A 22,460-nucleotide genomic window follows, 5' to 3' on the forward strand; every position below is an offset into this window, starting at 1 on the left:
GGATGTGATGAGTGCACAGGTAGGTGTGAGTAGCGCACAGGTGATTATGGGATTATCCTGTGGTTGCCATCGAATGAGGGTAGGCCGCCCCTCCATGGTCGGGACTTCTGTTAGCAGCGGCGCGGTGGGACGCCACGTGACCGTATGCCGGTTTCTTTCTTTAACCTCCTGTTTGGTGGTGCTCGAGACGCTAGGTACCGTTGGCGCCACTGCTATATAGTGGGTGCATCAAATGGTTTTCAGAACATAGATTTCAAAATAAATATTTTGAAATTGTATTTAAGTTAAGAATATATTTAATGTTGTTTTTATTAATTATTTCAAATAAAGGTTTTAATTTGATTTAATCTTTCCTTTGCTTAATTATTCAATAAATTGATTTATTTTAATTATTTAATTATTCCATGAATTGTTTTAATGTGAGTTTTATTAATATTTCGGTATTAATTGTTATGACATGCATTAATTATTTAGTAATTATTATAAGTCATTGTTATTTCAATTTATTTCATTATAAATTTGGATTCTTGAATTATCATATTTTATTAGAAAACTATTGACCAATTGCTTTCCTTGATTTTGGGACATAAAATATTAGGTTTTGTAAAACGTTTTAAAAGGGAAACTTTTCCAACGGAGTGAATGGTGAGGGTTTTGAGAGAAAATATTATTTCCGATTAATTATTATTTATTTATTCTTAATTAATCAAGTGTACTATAACTATTATTACTATTATAATTGTATAGTAGATTGGGTTACTCATTGAGATGATTAGCATCTTATATTTTTAAATTCCGTTTCCCTAGGTCCAGGTTGGGAGACATTGATCGTTCGGGGGGAGCCCGACGTCTCAATTCATTGCCGAAAGTCCAACAAGCATTTCTTCCTTTTTTCCTCTCCATCTTGTATTGCTTCATCTGTCATTATATTAATTTTATATTTACTTGTATAACACTCTGTATACTGATTAGACACATATTTATTGAATCATATATTGATTCCTTTGTGTTATTTTGGAGTGCTGTAAATTTGTGGAAATATATTGTAGTAAGGTGGGAGGAATAAGAGGATGTATCTAGAAGTGTTTTTCGTGCAGGATAATTTTGTAGTAAGTCCAACCTTTAGGGAAGGATCTGTTGGATTTTTCTTTGGAGAGTCTGGTAGGGTTTTCCTGGGATCAGGGCTTGTTTAGGGTTCCGGCGAAAAAATTTGGACGGGTCCTGACAGTCCAAACATGCATAAACATAACCTATATATACCTTCATTTGATGATTTTGATATTTATTAATTAAGAATAATAATGTTTTACGGTATATAAAAGAAAGAAAAAAAGAAAAAAAAAGGAAATAAGAATACTCATGAGCTGGCCTACTGAAATTCATAAAAACACTAAACTACCAATTGATTTCTGCAGACAAAAAATTGTTGAGAAACATTTAGAATGCCCGGCCAATTGCAGAAACAAGAACAACATTATGTACATACAACCGACTTATCCGTGTTGGTAAGCGTTTGTCTAAAACTTCAATTAGCAATTTCACTTTGTGTACCGATGATGATGATGATGATGATAGAACATAATACTTGTGGAACTAGCCTTCGTGTTCATAGGCTTGTTATACTTGTTAACTACAACTTGTATTTAATTTGGTTTTCCTCAATAACAGAGTTGAGACTTTTCCAATAATGTCATTCTCTCATCTACAAGTTGGAGAGGAATTCGATTTAGATAAGGCCTGCACAGATTGCGGATTAAATGAGAGAGTGATAGTTGGCGTATGAATAGGGCCTAAGAGGATAAGGATGTGGAAAAAAAAAGGTCTTAAGCGAGCACAGACACCATCCGATTGAGCCTTTCAAGTAAAGCCTTATTCATCAACTGATGAAAAGGGGAAAACAGACCCTACAAAGGTGACATGGTCAGAAAATTTACTTGGTGTATTATACCATGTATGTATATACGGAGTGTCAATGATAAGAATAGTCACTTCAGCTTTTCATTGGTCTCTACTATTACTTTCTGTGTCTCAGCCTATCATACTCTGTTTTCCGAATGCCATTCTTGACTTCTATGTCCACCGCAAAACAAGTTATATAATTCTATGTGGATTATATTATATAGCATCCAACATAAAAGATATAAAGACCATACTGCCTAAGCCTAGAAAAAGAAAAACAAGAGGACAATGTATAATTACTACTATGGTTCTCAAAGTATGCTCTTTTGAACTTGGAAACAGAAAATCTCTCATAGTAATTTTATCCGTTCTTATTCTATGCATTACTCTGTTTTCTTTAGTGAGACTAAGTTGATTGATGATTATATATGGTTAATTAAGATCCATGCATGCATTAATTTCAATGTTACATATAGCAATAGAAATTTGTTAAAAAAAAAAATATTTGCACTACACACCTTAACATATATCGAATCATATGTTTATCCTAGTCAAAAAGAAAAAAATCATCTTTGGACAGAAGTCGTACATATCTCACTTTTGTCACGGTCTACATAGACTTGTTGGTTCATGAGCTGCCCTATTGAAATTTCATGAAAACACTGAACTGCTAACAGATTTCTGCAGGCAAGGAATTGCTGAGAAACACTTAGCATAGTTGGTCGACACATTGGGTTGTAATGTATGCATGCCAAGGCAATTGCAGAAACAAGAACAACATTATGCACATCCAAACGACTTCTCAGGGGTGGTAAGTGTTCGTCTAAAACTTCAATTAGCAGTTGAATTTGTGTAGCTGATGATGATAATGATGATAACAATTCCTTTGGATGCCTTCCCATTAACATTTCAAATGTCCCCACCCCGAAACTATACACATCACATTTTTCTGTTATAGCAGTAGTAATATGCAAACTCTGCAATATAGATTAGCATTATTAGTATTGAAATACTACGTTATGGTGACTCCCACTAGTTTTATTTAAAGAAAAATTAACTTACCTGGAGCAATATAACCATAAGTACCCACAAGTATGGTACTTTGAGTGGCCAAATTAGGATCAAGGAGTTTTGCTGTGCCAAAATCAGCTAGAACAGTCTCTAAAATATCTTTAATAATAAAATAAAAATAACAAATTATGTTATGATATTTAGAAAAATATAAAATATGACAAATTGGCCCGATTGATAGCACATTAGATCGGATTTCGGACCGAATCTATATTAATAATAATTTGAACCCCGAGCCTAATCTAAAAGAAATTGGGCGGCTTGAGCTCATGCCACGACGGGCTCAGGTTGGATTTCGACTATATTTTTTTGATTGCTTTGATCGTTTCGGGTTTCCCCTTTTTTTTTTTTCTTTTTTTTCTTTTTTTTTTTTCTTTTTTTTGCCTTTTTTCTTTTATAACATAACCACCTCTCTCTCTCTCTCTCTCTCTGTTTTCCCCTCCTTACCAATCTCAACTCTCTTAGGGAAAAAAATCAGGTGATCCTACCTTTACAAAGTCTTTCCATTAAAACTTTAACAAGTGGAAAAAAAAAAAAAAAAAAAGGTTGATGTGGATTTTAGAACAGCCAAATCAATATTTTCCAATTAAATTTTTTGATTTTTTTTTCTATTTTCGTGACTTAAAAATTCGTTCAATTAAAAAATTCTTCTCCATTTAAATGTTTTTATTTTTTTTTTCTCCTATTGCCATGTATAAATTCCTCTTGTTCAAATTTTTTTAATCCAATTTAATCATTTAATATTATGAATTTTTACCACCTAAAAATAATTTTTCCCAATTTAATATTTTTTTCCGAATAAAATGATTTTTCTATTTTGATTTGGCCATTTTAAAATTCTCATCAATTATTTTTGTTACTTGTCAAAGTTTTAATAGAATGACTACGTAGACTTAGGTGCAAACACTATCCCATTTTTTCTTCTCCTACATAGACTATACTCTTTCTCTCCTTAACATATCTATTCTTTCTCTCTCTAACATCTCTGTTTACTTCTCTTAATTATGTAGAGAAAAAAATGAAAAACCAATAATTCCTGTTAATTTATTCCATAAAAATACCGAAGATACTTGGCATCACCGGACACCGACCATTTGGTTGTTTACCGAAGGACAAGAAATACAAAAGTAAAAGAGGGGTATATTGGGTATTGTAAGATATAAGATTGGACAGGACAAAAATAGAAGATTGTCTTTGGGTGTAAAAACCTAAATTTGGCAGCCAAATTCGTTTCGTTGGTGTATGCATTTGGCCTGTTATTATTGTTAAGAATTGTAGCCAACTAATATATTTGCTACATATTAACCATAATGATCTGTACAAAGTTGCTTTGGAACCAACTTATATTAATTAGCGAACTTAATGATGTTGGCTTTAATTAACCAATTGTATGATAAATTCACGTACCAGCCCAACCAAATACCATTCACATTTGCTAAAGATAGATTTGTATCTGTGTATATATACATACTTCACCATAATGAAAAATTCATTGATTCCACATTCAAGTTTATATTCTCATTTTTTTTTTTTTTTTTTTTTTGTGTTTATGAATTCAAAAAGCACATGGTACTTCCAACTTTATAATCAATTTTATAATCTTGCTTCCCGCGTATTGGCTTTGACTTTTCCTTCGGATTTTTTTCTGGGTGTGTATAATATATATATATATATATATCTTCAATAAAAACTAGTTCCTCTTAATATCAATCTATCTCTCAAAGTTTCTCATTCGCTGCAATTTTTATATCTTTTCTGAGTGCTAGCTAGCTCGAGCTAGCTCCTTAATTGTAAGTAATTTGTTTCCCAGGCTTTTTAGTATCTAATGAAAGCTTCATTGATGTTAATTCATCGTGGTTGATTTATATACAAAATTAGTTTTTTTTTTTTTTTTTTTTTTTTTATAACAATCTATTATAATAAGGTGTGCTATTTCTGAGATGTTAAGCTTATATAGTCACTTCTTAAGCTACCAAAAAGACTCCAATGCACATATATGATATATCCATGGTATATATATATATATATATATAAAATATATATTTATATTCATCGAGTAGCTAGTTGGAGCCATTCTTTTTTGTTGATGAATAGTTGGAGCAATTCAATTCATTAGAATGACCAAGTTGATCAAAGGTACATGGGCTGGATAGCCATTTGATTGGCCTGATAAATTGTTCCATTCTCAACCGAATTCTTAATTTCAACAATATAAAAACTATATATATATATATAGTTTTAAAACTACCAAATTGGGACCCACATTATTATAACGAATGCTTCGATCTCCTCAGTAATTTTATTTTATTTTAATTTTTTATTTAATCTTCCAAATAGTAAATTTATGCCTCTATATATATGCAGAATGGCCTACACGAGATTAAGCAGATGGCTTAGTCTTGCATTGTTTCTATTTAATTTTCTTACAACAGAAGGTGGTTTAGTGGACATCACTTATCTTCAAAATGCAGTAGCTAAAGGAGCTGGTAAGTGTCTTTTTTCTTTTCTTTTTTTCTCCTATGTTTTACATCATATATTTGAATCTCCATTAATTTATACTAAAGCTAAGAAATATTTATACAAATAAAAAAAAACAAAAAACAAAAAACAAAATGTTAGACTAAATTAATGACATGTCCTTCTATGTTTTGGAATTTGACGACCGTTAATTAATTTTTGCGTAGTTTGTTTGGATGGTAGCCCACCTGCTTATCACTTCCAAAAGGGATTTGGCGAAGGGATTAATAGTTGGATGATTTATCTTTCGGTATATATTTATATACATCCATATAAATATACATATATATATATATATAAGTAGAGAATTAGCCTGTAAATTTCTAAAATTTAAATGCTTATTGTTTAATCAAAACCTTTTTTTTTTTTTTTGGGCATTGTCATAAGTAGGGTGGAGCATGGTGTGAAAATGTGACAGCTTGTTTAAAGCGGAAAAATCTACCCTTGGGTTCATCCAAGCTTATGGAGAAGCAATTTAATTTCACAGGAATCATGAGCAACCAACAAGAGCTTAATCCATGTCAGGGCTAATTAACAATCTATTATAAAATACTTAATATTGAGTTGTTAACGTGCAATTACTTTGCCGATGAACTAGAGCTTAATTAATTTGCCTACAATAAATTGTTTGCAGACTTTTATAACTGGAACATAATCAGGGTTAGGTACTGTGATGGCTCATCATTCACCGGAGATGTGGAAGCCGTAGACCCTGTATGTCGAAGTCTCAATGATGTTTTTAATATTTACTAATTTCATATTATAACCTCTTTTTTATCTTCATTATATTTTTTACTTAATTTGATTGCTTCAAATTAATTTGATATATAGGCTACTAATCTTCACTTCAGAGGAGCAAGGATTTGGCATGCTGTAATGGAGGACTTATTAGCAAAGGGAATGAAAAATGCTGAAAATGTATATTTATATATATATATATATATATATATATATATATATATATATTTATATGACCCAAAGCCAGTTCAATTTATTTTATTTTATTTTATTTTTTACCCTTTTAACTTTAATCGGCCTCTAATTAATTATCTATTAATTGATATATGATTTAAACTTTAATTAATTAAGAGGTTGATCAACAGGCTATACTGGCTGGTTGTTCAGCTGGAGGATTGACCACACTTCTTTATTGCGATGAATTCAAAGCTCTCTTCCCTAATACTACCAAAGTAAAATGCGTTGCGGATGCTGGTTTCTTTATCGATGCGTAACCTCCTATCTCATTTTATATACATATATATATATATATATATATATATATATATATGTATATATATGTTGGTTTTGGTTAATTATAAGTATATAGTATATTTCTAACTTTTTCCTTTTTCTTTGGCCTTTGTACATAACAGGGAAGATATTCGTGGTGAACGAACAATTGAAACTATATATAGTCAAATAGTTGAAACACATGTACTCTCTCTCTTCTTCACCCTCCCCACTTATTACAGAGAAAATCAATGTCTTATCTCTTAGGAATATTTTGTTCTCTCTGTTATTCACCAGGAAAAAAAAAAAAAAATTGTTGGTATGCGAAGAATTTACCAAAATTTATACTTAATGAAATGTTGATTTTGGTATTTTTGTTTGATTGTTAATTTGTTTGTAATAGGGCTCTGCGAAGAATTTGCCTAAATCCTGCACTTCAGAAAGGAAACCAGAGTTGGTAAGTATATATACATGGCTAACCATTTATATCTGTATATGGATATAGAATCAGGCTTCAGTTATATCAATTTGATAGTGTTAACATATTTAAAAATTAATTAATAATATAGTATAGATTTAGTAATATACTAATTAACTGTTTAAGAAACATACACGTGATGATAAAACCATCAGTTGGATGGAATGTAAGCCTGGTTGTGTGTATATATAAAATACATATCTTTTCCGTATGATAAATATATATATGTATATAGATTTTCACAATTAATATTTCTTTTTTACGACTTATCAAATTTACATTTTGATAAATTTTGCAGTGTCTTTTTCCACAATATGTGATTCAACATGTTCAGACGCCCATCTATATCATAAATTCACCCTATGATCAGTGGCAGGTTATTACCAACTTATTTTTAACTTAACAATTAATTTTGATTTTTACAGTATAATCAATTGCTCACTTAATGTTAGGTATAAAAAAATAATATATACTTTTCTTTTATCATATACATTGTTAAATATATTATTATATATTTGATCAAATTCAGAGTAAAATACTATGTGTGATATATTCAGGTGATGAACATTCTTGTCCCTGGAACTGCTGATCCTCATGGTAATTGGTTACCTTGCAAGCAGGACGTAAGAAATTGTTCGAGTGATCAAATCGAAACTATGCAGCGTAAGTGTTATGTTACATATATATGTGTGTGTGTGTGTGTGTGTGTGTGTGTGTGTGTATTATATTTTGAGGAAACAAACTAGTTTCTTTGTTTTCATGAAGCTTTATAAATTTATCAACAATTAATTCTAAAAATGGGAAATTGATGAATTTATATGTCTATTAATTTTCCAGAATTCAGGTCGAAATTTTTGGATGCATTGGGAGGATTATTGGAGAAGAATTCTGAATCTAATGGAATGTTTATAGACTCTTGCTATGAACACTGCCACATCGATAAGCAAGAAACGTGGTTCAGAAATGATTCTACCGTTGTATCGAACAAGGTAATTATTTGCTTTTCCCCCTCCCGATTTAGCTGTTAATTATTACAATTTCATTTATCAAATGCATATATATTTTCCAATTTGAGATCATTTCCTTATTTTATTTTATTTTATTCCCTAATTGACAATGACAAACAAATACAGAACTAATTATTTCAAATTTCTATATATGTACAGAAATTGGCAGATGAAGTTGGAGATTGGTTTTATGATGATAAATATCAACCATTGCAGAAACCAGATTGTCCTTACCCTTGTAACCCTACTTGTCATAACGTTGTAACCAATTTTACACAGTGGATGTAGCATGAATTTCGATCGGTTCGAACCATATATTAACTTGTGACATGTTCAAAGCGAAGGAAAAAAAGAGAGGATAATGCTTAATAAACCAGAGAGTTGGAAAACGTTTCTCTCTTCTTCTTCTTCTTCTTCTTCTTCTTTTTTTTTTTTATTTTTTTTGGATTAAAGAGTATTGTATAATTAAACCCAATAAGGCTTTTCTTCAACTACTCTAACCACTCTACTAAATGGAGTATTTCGACTCTACGTAATGCTACTGAATATACTACTCCTAGCTAATTTTATCATTATCTGCGTTTTCTTTGTTTTTGCCTCCAAACTGATTGTCTTGTCTTCATTGTCTTGTCTTCATGCAACTCGTGAATTTTAACTCATTAAGCTATCACAAATTACATGCTGCCATGTGGCAGTGTGATCCACTGGATGCCACGTGGCACTGCTTGGTGCTGCTAACCCAGCTTGAAAATAGCATATTATTCTTATTTGGCGGGCAATGATTTGATGACATTTTTGGACATAGTCAACCCAATTTGCCACTTGTCAAGTGGTGTTTTACAATGATGATTACTGTAGTGACTAGATAGTGAGGTGCAACGATTATGCAAAAGTGAAAATGGTGATCAAACCGTACAGAGAGGATTAAAGTTTGTGTATTCGGTTTGCGTTTAATTAAATAATTATATCTCTTTCTTTTCTTACCAGAAAAAAAAAAAATTTTGTTTTTTGCTTAAATAAGTAGAGCAAGCATCATAAGTACTCTAATCTAGCTCGAATGAGAAAGATAAATAGCAGTGGAAAATGGAGAGGGCTTGAAGGAACAAATTGAACAAGGCTTCGATGGAGTGATTTTTCAACCACTTTAATTAAATGGGAAAAAATAATAAAATAATAAAAAAATATAATATTTTGGATCTAAATCTTCATATATATTATTTTAATCAACTTATGGTTTTTATTTTCCTTCTATTTTCTTTATTAAAAAAAAGTGACTATAGCTCACAACTTTGTTGACAATTTAGATACATATATTTATATATTTGTTACGAATTGTGCATATATTTTTGTAGCCAAATTATATATTTGATACATATAAACCAAAATCTGTGCAAAACTCTAATGGGCAGGAATAATTAATAATCGTCATGTTTCTGCTCTTTTTACTTTTGGACTAAAATTTAGATCAAAATTAGAATTGATTTTTGCCCTATACAACACAATTAATCTTCATCTTCAAAAGAATCTCTCTATGGAAGGCAAATTAAGAGCAAGCACATGGGGCATTTGCAAGTGGACTAGTGGAGTATTAATACAGAAGTTAATTTGTTACTCTTCGTCAACTTTGTCTTCATTTTCATAATCTTCTTTCTTGCTTCCCGCATTTTGGCGTTGACTTTCCGATCGATCTGGTTTTCTGGTTATCTATATATATATATATAATATATCTTCATTGCCTAATTAGTCTTCAGTAAAATCTAGCTTTCTCTTTATAGATCTTTCAATCCAAGTTTCTCATTGGATGCGATTTATGTGTATGATCTCTCCCACTACACTAGTTTCTACTTTCCGGCTGAAAACTACTTTTTATAGCTTCTAAATCTTGCAAACTAACCAGCTTCATTATCGATATTTCATGGTGGTCAATTTATATATATGTAGTAGTATTCCTTCTTTTTGGCAGGTAAATCATATGATCTGAATCAAAAACTGTGTCTTCTTCGGTACTGACTTTTTCAATAACAAGTAAAGGTGTGCCATTTTGATCATGTAAATTAAGCTTATGTATGTGTATTTATATGTTTATAAACTCGAATGCGATTGATGTATGCAATTTGCTTTTGTGCCTTAGTCTTTTTTTGGTGGTTTAAGGTTTGATTTGTGATAAATGCTAATTCCAAAAAATAAATTAAAGAAAATTAACATTGAATAGCTAATTGGAGCCATCTATAATATATAATGACCAAGTTGGCCTATGTGCAAGGAATCTGCACAGCCACGTGATTGGGCCTGATAAACTGTTCCACTACCGAATTCTTTATTAATTATTATTATTTTGTTGATAATTTATAATAATTTTACCCTATTTTGAGATCTTCAATCATAATTTTGCAAATGTAGATATAAGTAATTTATTAATTAAACCAACCTTAATTGATCTCAACTAAATTTTTTATTTCAATAATGTAAAAACTATATACATATGTTATAATTTTAATATTGCTACCAATACCATATTTGGGACCCATCATAAAGAATGCCTTCGATTTCCTCAACATTTTTTTTTTTTTCTGTTGTATTCCAAGTAGTAAATTTGTGTGTGTGTGTATATATATATATATATATATATATCTATTTATGCAGAATGGTCTCTACAAGATTAAGCACAAGGCTTGGTCTTGTGTTGTTCCTACTCAATTTTCTTAGAACAGGAGGGTTTTTGGTGGACATTACTTATCTACACAGTGCAGTAGCTAAAGGAGCCGGTGAGTTTTTCTTTTTTCTTTTTCCTTTTCTTTTTACATCATACAAGCATTTGAAGCTCAATTAATTTATACTAAAAACAAGAAATATAAGAAAACAATTTTAAAAATAAATAAAAAAAATCAAACTGTTCAATATTAAAGTCGTTAATATGTTTTGGAATTTCATGACCATTAGTCTCGTGCAGTTTGTTTGGATGGTAGTCCACCTGCTTATCACTTCCATAAGGGATTTGGCACAGGGATTGATAGTTGGTTAGTATACCATGAGGTATAATTAGCTCTAATTACTTATAAACAGAATTAGCCTTTCAATTTCTAAAATTTAACTATTTATCATTTAATCAAAATCTTGGTTTTCTTTTTTTTTTCTTTTTTTGCTTTTTTTGAATGGTAATAACTAGGGTGGGGCATGGTGTAACAATGTGACAACTTGTCTCTCTCGGAAGAATACAGAATTGGGATCATCGAAGTATATGGCCAAGCAATTTAATTTCACTGGAATCTTGAGCAACCAACAAGAGCTTAATCCATGTCAGGCCCAATTTACAATTTATTATAGAATACTTGATAAGTTGTTAATATTAATATGTAATTACTTTCCTCACCTCAAGTTAAGTTGCCTATGATCTCAATACCACATATACAATTTTTTTGCAGACTTTTACAACTGGAACATAATCAGGATTAGGTATTGTGATGGGGCATCATTCACAGGCGATGTGAAAGCCATAGATCCTGTATGTCGAATTCTGAATGCATTTTTTAATACTCATTAATTTCATATTATTAACTCTTTTATCTTTATTTATTGTTTTGTTTGATAGCTTCTAATCAATTTGATATTATATATATATAGGCTACTAATCTTCACTTCAGAGGAGCAAGGATTTGGCATGCTGTAATGGAGGACCTATTAGCAAAAGGATTGAAAAATGCTGAAAATGTATACATGTATACATGACCCAAAAGTAGTACAATTATTATTATTAGTAGTAGTAGTAGTAGTAGTAGTAGTAGTCTAACTGCATATTCTGGTTTACTTGTGTGATATGTTTAAACCTTAAAATTAAGAGCTTAATCTACAGGCTATACTGACCGGTTGTTCAGCTGGATCATTGGCCTCAATTCTTCATTGTGATACATTCCAAGCTCTCCTACCTAAGACTACAAGAGTAAAATGCATTTCGGATGCTGGTTTCTTTATCAATGCGTAACTAAACTTCCTATCTTCATTTTTTGGTATATATGTTGGTTTTTTGCTGAATTTAAATCTATATTATATTTCTAATTTTTTTTTTCCGACTTTGTATATTTTACAGAAAAGATATTCGTGGGGTACCAACAATTGAAACATTCTTTAGTCAAATAGTTGAAACACATGTACTCTCTCTCTCTCTCTCTTCTAATTGTCTCTCATTTAGGAATATTTTGTTCTTGTCTTTTTCAATTTGATTTTCATTTTATTTCAAGTAAAAACCGAAATTGATATTTTTGACAAATCTTTTGTGTCAGGGCTCAGCCAAGAATTTGCCTAAATCCTGCACGTCAAAAAGGAGACCGGAATTGGTAATTAGTCTATAATGCATTCTTTTTTCTTTTTTCTTTTTTTTCCTTAACTCCTGTACTAGTTACCAAATATTTAAACTTTGATGAATAAATTTTACAGTGTTTTTTTCCACAATATGTGATTCAAGATGTTCGAACGCCCATTTTTATCATCAATGCAGCCTATGATTTATGGCAGGTTGAAAACCAATTTCTTAATTTTATAAGATTTATTTAATATTCAAATGGATATCAATTTGATTGTATTGGATATTAAGAAATAACATACAAATTTTCTTTTAGCTTATACATTATTAAATCTGTTATTATATTTGTTCAAATTCAGAGGAAAGCGAGAAATAATAAATAATAAACACAAACTTAATGTCAGGACCCGTCCAGAATTCCTTCCCCGGAACCCTAGACAGCCCTGATCCCAGGGAAACCCTACCGAACCTTCCAACGGAAAATCCGGCAGAGCCTCCCCTAAGGGATTTACTTACCACAAAATTCCCTGCACTGAAAACACACTTCTAAAATTATCCCCTTATTCCTCCCACAGTACTACAAATCGATTCCACAAATTGCAGCACTTAAAAAAATAAATACAGTAATCCAGTGCAAAATAAATACAACAAGAGTGAAAGAAATATTACAACTGCAATAAAAGAATAACAGGGTACTGCCGAACTAAAACAGCAAGGAAGATCAAGTCCGCTCCGAGTGAACACCGACAACCTGGTACCTAGAGGAACGGAATTTAAGAGTGTGAGATGCTAATCATCTCAGTGAGCGACCCTACTACTATACCATATATTATCACAGTAATAAGTATAAATAATAATTATTTGGAAATAATATTTTCTCTCAAAACCCTTACAATTCTCTCAGTTGGAAAGGTTCCCCTTTTAAAACAATTTCACAAAACCCTTTATCCATATTCCCCGAAACCAAGACATCAATTAAATACCAGAAGCGGTAACAATTATATCTTTAATGCCAATTCAGTTTCCAAACATTTTATTTTTAAAACACAGTTCTGAAAATCATTTGATGCACCCACTATATACCAGTGGCGCCAACAGTACCCAGCGTCCCAAGGTACCGCCAGGCAGGAGGTTATAGAGAGAAACCGGCATACGGTCGCGTGGCGTCCCACAGCGCCGCTGCTAACCTGGTGTCCCGGCCAAAGGGGGGTGGCCGCCCTCTCCGATGGCATCCACAGGACACCCTCATAATATCAACCGCGCGCTACTCACACCCACCTGCGCGCTAATCACATCACCTGCGCGCTAATCACACCCACCTGCGCGCTAATCACAACCGTGTGCACACTAACCATATCACATATACCATATCACATAATCAGAACACCAGTACGTGCACGGTGCATCTAAAAATTATAAAATCCATAAATTTAAATCATAAAACAAATTTCACATTTTTCATAAGCATAGCGGGCATAATCCATCCGCTTGAACCGGGAAATTCTCCACAATTTCCTTATAATCCATACCAAAAATTCCATGATTTTCAAATCCACCAACTCCCAAATCCATCAATTCAAATATCCACATTTTTTTTCCAAGCATAAATAATTTCTCGAAATATCATAATCAAATCCCATAATATTTTATGGGCATATTTCATAAAAATTGAAATCACCAACATAACCAAATATTTTCCTTGAAATATTTGAAAATCAAATCGTGCCCAATTTACCATTAAAACCACACCAATTTCAAAATCCTCAAAACCATAAAATAATTCCACACGGCATAAATTTGTAGAATTCGCATTTTCTTAAATCCAATAAGTTCATAAATACTTCTACAATAAATCCAATAAATATTTGGCACATAGAAATTAAATTCCAAATATTTAATTCACACATAATATATTCATCAATTAAATTCCCCAAAATTAATTTGAAGGTGGGTCACTCACCTGGAGCACGCAATTAACCCATGATCCACTACGGGATCAATTCTACGACTCACCGGTGCTCCTAGAACAAAATTCACAGACAGTTAAATAAATTAATATTTTATTCGGGTAAATAATACCCGGTACCCGGGGGGTCAAAACACAAACGATATCTAGAATTTACGAGTTATATACCGAATCGAAGCTCGAGTGATGCTAATCACAGATCCGGTCTTAATTTTCGATGATCGTACCCGACGGGGTTTGAATTTCGTCGGAAAGCTTTTCGGGTTTCGGCTCCGCAATTCTCCCAAACCGTCGCGAATTGGCAGAAACGGAAGTCGGATTTGGGTTCAGGAGGTCGAACACTGCGGACTGGAGCTGGCCGGAATTTTCGGGTACTCGCCGGAACAGTAATTTCCGGCGGGCAGCCACGTCACCGGCAACCGTCGCCGGAACAGTAATTTCCGACGGTGGCCGTTTGCTGTGAAATTTTGCAGATTTGTAGATCGTGAGGAGAGCAATCCAACGGGACCGACGGTGAGCAAAACGGAGGTCAGACGGCGGAGAAATCACCGTTTGAAGATTTTCGACCCCTCGCCGGAAAACGCTCCGATCCCGGCGCGTCGGTGGTCCGATGGCCGGGATTTTTGGTGGGTAGGCCGGACTTGAGGAGAGGATGCTGGGTGTATGGCGCGTGTACTGTAGATCGGCCGGAATAGTGCCGATTCGCGGTGGCCGGCGGTGGAGGGAGAAAAATCGCCGCCAAACTTCGGACGTCCGATCCGGGCGCGTCCGGCGGCCATTCGCCGTGAAATTTGGAGGTTTTGCCGGAAATGAGGTGGGCAAGCTTTCTGTCCGGCGCGTGTACAGTAACTCGGCCGGAACAGTGGCAAAATCCGGTGGCCGGCGGTGGCTCTCTCTCTCTCTCTCTTCTCTCTCTTTCTCTCTCTTCCCCGAGAGTTTTTCAAAATTAAAACCCTGCGTGACACTGTTCATGCCACGTGGACCAATCAGAAACTGACACGTGGCGTTTCACTGTTCACCGACCCAAAAAAATATTAAAATAATACAGTATCCGGTAAACTTCAAACGTCCATAACTTTTTAACCGGATGTCCGTTTTGAGCGTGCCGCTAGTCTGTGAACTCGTATCGACGAGCACTTCACAACCATGCATGAGTCAAAGCTCAATTCCCCATAAACAAAAAGTCAACTCCGGCACCCCTTGGACAGTTTGGACCGCAACTTGTTTCATCCATAACTTTCAAACCGTAGCTCCGTTTTCGACGTGCTACCAGTCTACGAACTCGTGGCATCGTGCACTTCGCCACGGTACCCTGGTCAACTCGAAATTCCCACCGAGTCAAAAAGTCAACTTTTGACCCCTTCGGTCAACGGTCAACGGTCAACCTCGGTCAACGTGCACGGATTTCGGTGCGATTCGGGACGGGGTGTTACACTTAATTTGTATGATAAGTGCAGGTGTCAAATATTCTTGTTCCAGAAATTGCTGATCCTCATGGCTTTTGGAAAATATGCAAGGCTAACATAGGAAATTGCTCGAGTGCCCAAATCAAGACCATGCAGCGTAAGTGTTGCGTATATCAACTATTAATTTTGAAATTGGAAATGAAATATCACAGTGGAAAATTAATTATTGATGAATTTATTTCTAAATATATGTATTTATTAATTTCAGACTTCAGGTTGAAATTTTTGCATGCATTGAGAGGATTGGGGAAGAATTCTGAAGCTAATGGAATGTTTATAGACTCATGCTATGTACACTGCCAAACCGAACGGCAAGAAATATGGTTCAGAAATGATTCTACTCTTGTGTGGAGCAAGGTAATTAATTAGTAGATCATTTACCTTTGATTTAAATGCTAATTATATTACAAATTCAGTTGTTAAATTCTTCTATTTGAGATTTTCTTATCCTTTCTTCCCTAAATTGCCAAACCAATAAAGTACTAATTATTTCAAATTTACTTATATATACAGAAATTGGCAAATGAAATTAGAGACTGGTTTTATTATGATGAAGATCGTCCATTGCAGAAAGCCGATTGCCCTTATCCTTGCAACCCCACTTGTTATCACAATGTGTTTAATATAACCACTGCTATTCAATGATAGTAACTACTGATTTATGAGAATCGATAAGCAATTTGATCTAATGGAATTTGCTTCTTTGTTTTTTTTTTTTTTTTTCCTCTTCTCTTTTTATCTCCTGGTAAATATGAAATCGACTGGTTTCATATGGTTTGGTTAATCATATATTGTCTTGTGACATTGTTTGAAGAATGAAATAAGTCAGAGAGTTAGGAAATGTTGCTCTGCTTTTTTTTTTCCCCCCTTTTTTTTTAAGGAAAAAAGAGGACGGTACAAGTAAACCCACCCAAAAAAAAAAAAAAAAAAAAAAAAAAAAAAAACTCAAATGACACAGAGCCATACAAACAGTCAAAGGTAATAAGATAGTAATCTATTGCCTTTCACTAATAACAATGTTAAGAATATATTTTACTAATCATACAACTGGAAACAAAACCACAAACATTTGAACCACAAACCCCATTTACATTAAACAAAATACCTAGGCAACTTGAGTTCAAAGACACGTATAATGTGCCATTTCGTTAGCATTATCAAATATGAATTGGTTTCAACAATACAATTATACAAATGTTGAGTAGAAAACTACAAGCATAAGAATAAAGCCTATACAAGGAATAAGATTATAAGACAAACCCCGCCTAATACAGAGAGCCCGAAACCTAAGTTTTCTTTTAACATCCCCCAACCACCCTTATGTAAGCCCTCTCCGATGGCCAGCAATGAATGGTAAACACACAGACAGCCGTATACAATTTTTTTCCAACTATTGGATGCTGATCTGTACAGGAATGAGGTGGTATTGAACGGCTGCCCAAATAACAAGGACCCATGTACGCCAAGCAAGTTCAGCCAGCCTAGTGTTGCCTTGATCCTATGACTTGCTCTTGCTCACCAATGTGGGGGTGACCGACACAATTCCAATAAGGAACAATGTAGCCATTGAGTTGAAGTCATACAGATCTCCAAGGGATTGCAACTCTCCAAGAGCTATACCAGCCTGCACAAGAAACCTTGCACATTTTAGAATGCAACATAGAATTTGAGAACTCTGAAAAATTTTCACCAGTTTTCAATTACATTTCCTTGGTGGACCTAATTCTATTTCTGTAAGTGAAACTGCACCCAGTCCCAATAAAAAAAAGTTTATCGACATCTAGACTAGTTCTGTAACAGCAGCTAAATTAGATTATTTCAGTAACCACAAAATTCTTTGCCAACAAACACCCACCACCTAGGCTGTATTTTCAGGTAATAGGGGATTTGGGGTTTGGATAGTCAATAACTACAATAAACTACATTACAGCCTACATGTTCTCTATGCTAATGTTATTAAGATTCAAATATATATATGCACATATAAGTATATGTTTATGTATTAGTGATAAAACCCAATAAAGGTGTTCTTCAAGAGTAACACTCAAGAGTGTCATACCCTGACAGTGACATAAGCAGCAGGTATGAGACCAATAACTGTTCCCAGGAAGAAAATATGATATGGCACATCAACAATTGGCGAAGCAACATTGATAAACGTATTTGGCAACGTTGGAGTTAGTCTCAGGAAAAGCATGTAGTTCAACAGGCGTTTTCTTCTTTTAGCAACCTGGAAATATATAGAAATAATGAATTCCAGTATGCCGATTGATATAACCTAACAATTATAGGCCAAGTTCATTATGATTTACCTGTGATTGAAAGAAATTCAGCTTGTCAGGCCACAGTGAGAAGACAAGAGGCCGACCAATCATCTTTGACAAGAAGTAGCAAGAAGAAGCTCCAGCCGTGGCAGTGAAAACAACCAGAGCTACACCTTTCAGAACTCCAAAAAGGGATCCCGCCAGCAGTGACATGAACACAGTGCCCGGAATCATGAATGTTTGCATGAAAATGTAAACCACACAATACCCCACCAAGACCTGTGCAGTGTAGTCACTAGTGTAGCTCTCAAGGTGATTTCTACTCAAAAAGAAGAAAAGGGGAATGAAAATCACAGAACATTATCAAAAGAACACACCATGTTTCATCCGAACATAAAGCATATATAGAATGCAAGCAAACATTGAAAACGCAGCTAGTTGGAAATGAAACAACAGCCCAAAGAGATATATTAGGACAAACGAAGATCATCTTGCAACATAAATCAGATCACATCAATCACAAGTCGAGTCAACCGTGACAACAAAAAAGTCACAAATTTGAGTTCATGATTGTATTCTCCTTTCTAATGCGTACTCATAGGGTTGATCTTTTCATAGTTATAATATGTCAAACAAAGAAGTATATAGTTCAATCAACCATTTTATCAACATCCTGAACACAAATTGGCCAAATGCCCTATTTAACAGAAGAATTATTTACTATAAAAGAATAGAGAGAAAAAGTAAAATTATACAGCTCCTTTTCAACATATTTATCCAGAAAAGAATCAATTATATCATGCCTACAACTGAAGCAATCATCCATGACGTAAACCCAATAAAATGCTCCATATGTGTAGCACATTGCTGATTCACTAGGAGCAGAGTAGATTTTAATTATTCTTCTTTTTGATAACTTAGATTATGAGTAACAGGACATTTCAATAATGAACCCCCCAGAAGAAGAATTATCTAAAACATCTTTAACAGCCCTACAAAAACTTGTATCTGTCTCACATTTTTCTATTAAGCATCAAGTCTATAATAATTTAACTGCACAATGGCTTGCAATTTATATATCTCAGTTTCTATCCTAAAACTTTTACTTCCTTGCCTCTGTTTCACTTTTATTTGAATACCAAGGTTTGGGTTTGAACGTATGCGAATCAGTCTAGTTTTTAGACAAATATTGCACTTAGCGTTAAAATGCGGTAAGCGACGTTCGATTGCCAAGGTCAGTTATACAGATTTGCTTTAATTTAGCAAAAGTTTGTATTTTCTAAATCATAATGATATGACGAAGCATAAGCCTAGATCAAGAGGCATTTTAGAGGTAATGTTAGACAAGAGAAACCTATAATTCCTAGGACAGAGAAGCCAATTGTAGAGATTGAAACACCAAATATTAAACTACATATAAATATAACGCAATTTTGAAAATCAGGGATTAGGCTTTAATATAACAAAATTTTAAAATAGAAAATAAAAAATCGTTTAAAAAATTTATTTTCCCAGAAAAATTCATTTTCTTAGAAAATTTGTTTTATTTATTTAAGAATGAAAATCAATCTGGAATACCCAATTCAGCTCCATGACTTTAAAGGATATTATTTTAAAAAAAAATGAATTTAAAAAAAAAAAAAGTACATCCAGCGTAATTAAAAAAGTAAAAAAAAAAAAAGTTACGAGGAAAATAAAAAAACAAGTGATGGAAAAAAAAAAAAAAAAATACCTGAGGATTTGAAGATCTTCAAGGTTACGTGGGAGCTTGAGGAAGCTGTAATCGGAATCAGGCATGGTTAGGTACACACCAAGGAGGCCCAACAAGAAGCCCAAAACAACCGAAGAAGCCACCGTGACCTCCCAAAAGCTCAATGGAAACTTATTGTCAGATCCCACTGCAACAACATCCTTCTTCACGTCCCCATCATTCCCATTCTCTCTTATATTCTTCTCCATACGTCCCTCCACTAATTCTTTTTCCCCCCTTTTCTTTTTCCTTTTTTATTTTCTCGGGAAACAAACAGAGAAAAACTCGAGAAAATAATTACGCTAGTTTTTCTCTGCCTTCAGGGGCACTTCTTCTTCTTCTTCTTCTTTGTTCTTTGTTGTTTGGTCTCCTCCTCTCTCTCTCTCTCTCTCTCTTCTATCTTGAATGAAAAGAGAGAGAGACAAAGAATATTCGCTGGTTAGAAATTAAAATCCTAAAAGCTTAACTAACTAATTTTTTCTTAAAAATAATATACTACTATTATCATAAATTAAATTTTAATTATTTTTTCTTTTTCCTTAACCAAGCGACCTTTTACCGTTGTCGTATCATTTCATATCCGATTCTATTTTCTCACTTCCCGTTCAAGTACGACATGTCGTTCACACCAAACAGCCTCTTTACTTGGTGTTTTCTTTTTCTTCATTCGTTTATAAAAGTTTAAATAAGTAGTTAATAATAACAAAATTTTATTCAACTTTTTTGACCACATGTTCACATGCATTCGGTCCTTGACCATCTGAGAAAATAATTGTTTTGTAATTTGATCACATTGATTATAAGCACAATTTTTTTAATCAATGAGGAAAAATCAACGAACGAATTAATATATTTAGTTGCAATAAGAGGAATAAAAATTAATGTTTTTCTTCTTTTGTTTTGTTTTATTTTAATATTAAAAAAAAATGGAAGTGTGACACATAAGCCACGATAAGCACGTGCAAGTGTGAACACTGAACGGCGGTAAGCAGAAAAGACATACAATCAATGCCGTCCATCAAAAGCGGCATGTGCGTGTTCCTCCATCTAATGGTAGTGCTCCACTACACGCTACTCCATGGCATTTAAATAAGTGCCCAAGCTTGATTTGCCTTAAATACCCCTGATCTTTGTACAATGTTCTGGTAGCCATTGGAGAAGTTTGTGGTTTACAGTACTTTGTCGCAATTGGAGAATAGTTGGCTTACCAAAAGAGATGGTTTTAAATTACTAATTTACCATTTTTCTTTTCTTTTCTTTTTTCTTTTTTTCTTCTTTTTTGGTGTCTAATATGTTGATGATTGATGATGATAATTTATCAGTCAATCATTGTGGCCCAAAAGCAAAGGATTGCAACACGCCACCTTGTTACCAGTACGATATTAATGCCTATAATTAATTATTCATTTCCACTTGCGACAATTATGTCTCTTTACGAGAAGATGTCAAAAGGTTTTAAAAAATAAAATAAAATAAAATGTCGAAGGATTTACCTCAAAAAAAAAAAAAAAAAAAAGAGAGAGAGAGAGAGAGAGAGAGAGAGAGAAAATGTCACAGGGCATGAAAATGGTATTTTAACATAGTTTTAAGTAGATTTAAGTGTTGTTTAGTAACATGATTTTCCATTTTATTTTATTTTATTAATATAATTGTATACGATATGTCTATCTCGAATATTTGTTGTTGGTTGTTTTCTTAAAAAAAATATTTGTTATTGGTAATTATAATTTTTTAGATATCTTAATTAATTATAAAACAAAAAAAAACATTTAATTGAACACTAATTTAAATTGATGTCTAACAAAATTGTAACTACTACTAATTAATATTAAAAAATATTTAAAATAAGCAAATTACACATAATTATATTTATTAGAAAAATTAAAATCAACCACGTTAATAAGGACACCAATTATGTGTTTATTTTTTTTAAAAAAAAATGTTTTCAGCTTATATTAAAAAAAATGTCTCTTTTTTTTATTTTTTAATTGACAAACATTTTGAGAACAAAATTACTTTCTTTTTTTTTTTCAAAAGAAAACAAAGTTATTTACTCACCACAATTTCGACCACAACAAAAATCAACATAGCATATTGGTATTTGTTGAATAAGCCGAAGTTGTGAGCTTTAAACAAATGAAAGCATATAAATCTATGACGGTGAAGATATGTTGCATCGCAATTGTGTTAATGAAAAGTATTTTTCATTCATATAAATGAAAGTGGCATGGAGGGGGTATAAATGTACTTCAACTCTCCAATATTGTGGGGGGAAATCAAACAAATTGATCGTAGCTAGATCGAAAGAAAAGGATCATATTATTAAATTAAGCTATTAATACCACATTTCATACCCAATCATATATATAAATATGCCATGCCCATCAATGTTGAAATTGTTGCTTTCCAAAAAAACAAAAAAAAAAAATGTTGAAATTGTCAAAAAGTTTTTTACTTTTTGTTTTTTGTTTTTTTGCAATACGTTAAATAAAGTTCAACTGCATTATTTAATTCT

The 22,460-nt window shown here is 33.0% G+C and overlaps 3 protein-coding genes across 3 annotated transcripts; 2 read left to right on the forward strand and 1 right to left on the reverse strand.

Annotated features, from left to right (window-relative positions):
• Positions 1-4,533: 4,533 nt before the first annotated feature.
• Positions 4,534-8,571, forward strand: LOC107426106 (pectin acetylesterase 8-like). The gene is made up of 13 exons (XM_016036205.4): positions 4,534-4,760; positions 5,335-5,456; positions 5,655-5,737; positions 5,878-6,007; positions 6,122-6,201; positions 6,319-6,405; positions 6,591-6,715; positions 6,861-6,921; positions 7,121-7,174; positions 7,494-7,571; positions 7,753-7,858; positions 8,033-8,184; positions 8,362-8,571. The coding sequence occupies exons 2-13, from the start codon at positions 5,336-5,338 to the stop codon at positions 8,488-8,490; spliced, it is 1,206 nt and encodes a 401-aa protein (XP_015891691.3). The 5' UTR covers positions 4,534-4,760; position 5,335; the 3' UTR covers positions 8,491-8,571.
• Positions 8,572-10,846: 2,275 nt separating this feature from the next.
• Positions 10,847-16,576, forward strand: LOC107426126 (pectin acetylesterase 8-like). The gene is made up of 12 exons (XM_016036224.4): positions 10,847-10,967; positions 11,153-11,235; positions 11,369-11,498; positions 11,625-11,704; positions 11,824-11,910; positions 12,053-12,177; positions 12,287-12,347; positions 12,480-12,533; positions 12,634-12,711; positions 15,923-16,028; positions 16,140-16,288; positions 16,445-16,576. The coding sequence occupies exons 1-12, from the start codon at positions 10,847-10,849 to the stop codon at positions 16,574-16,576; spliced, it is 1,206 nt and encodes a 401-aa protein (XP_015891710.3).
• A 469-nt stretch (positions 16,577-17,045) lies between these two features.
• LOC107426108 (uncharacterized membrane protein At4g09580) lies at positions 17,046-20,395 on the reverse strand. Its single transcript, XM_016036207.4, has 4 exons — positions 19,928-20,395; positions 18,244-18,514; positions 17,991-18,161; positions 17,046-17,555 (listed from the first exon to the last, which is right to left on the reverse strand). Exons 1-4 carry the CDS (start codon positions 20,152-20,154, stop codon positions 17,430-17,432), a joined length of 795 nt encoding a protein of 264 aa, XP_015891693.2. The 5' UTR covers positions 20,155-20,395; the 3' UTR covers positions 17,046-17,429.
• Between the last annotated feature and the right edge of the window lie 2,065 nt (positions 20,396-22,460).

The sequence above is a fragment of the Ziziphus jujuba genome, chromosome 6 (assembly GCF_031755915.1).
Source record: "Ziziphus jujuba cultivar Dongzao chromosome 6, ASM3175591v1".
In the NCBI taxonomy this organism is placed as follows: domain Eukaryota; kingdom Viridiplantae; phylum Streptophyta; class Magnoliopsida; order Rosales; family Rhamnaceae; genus Ziziphus; species Ziziphus jujuba.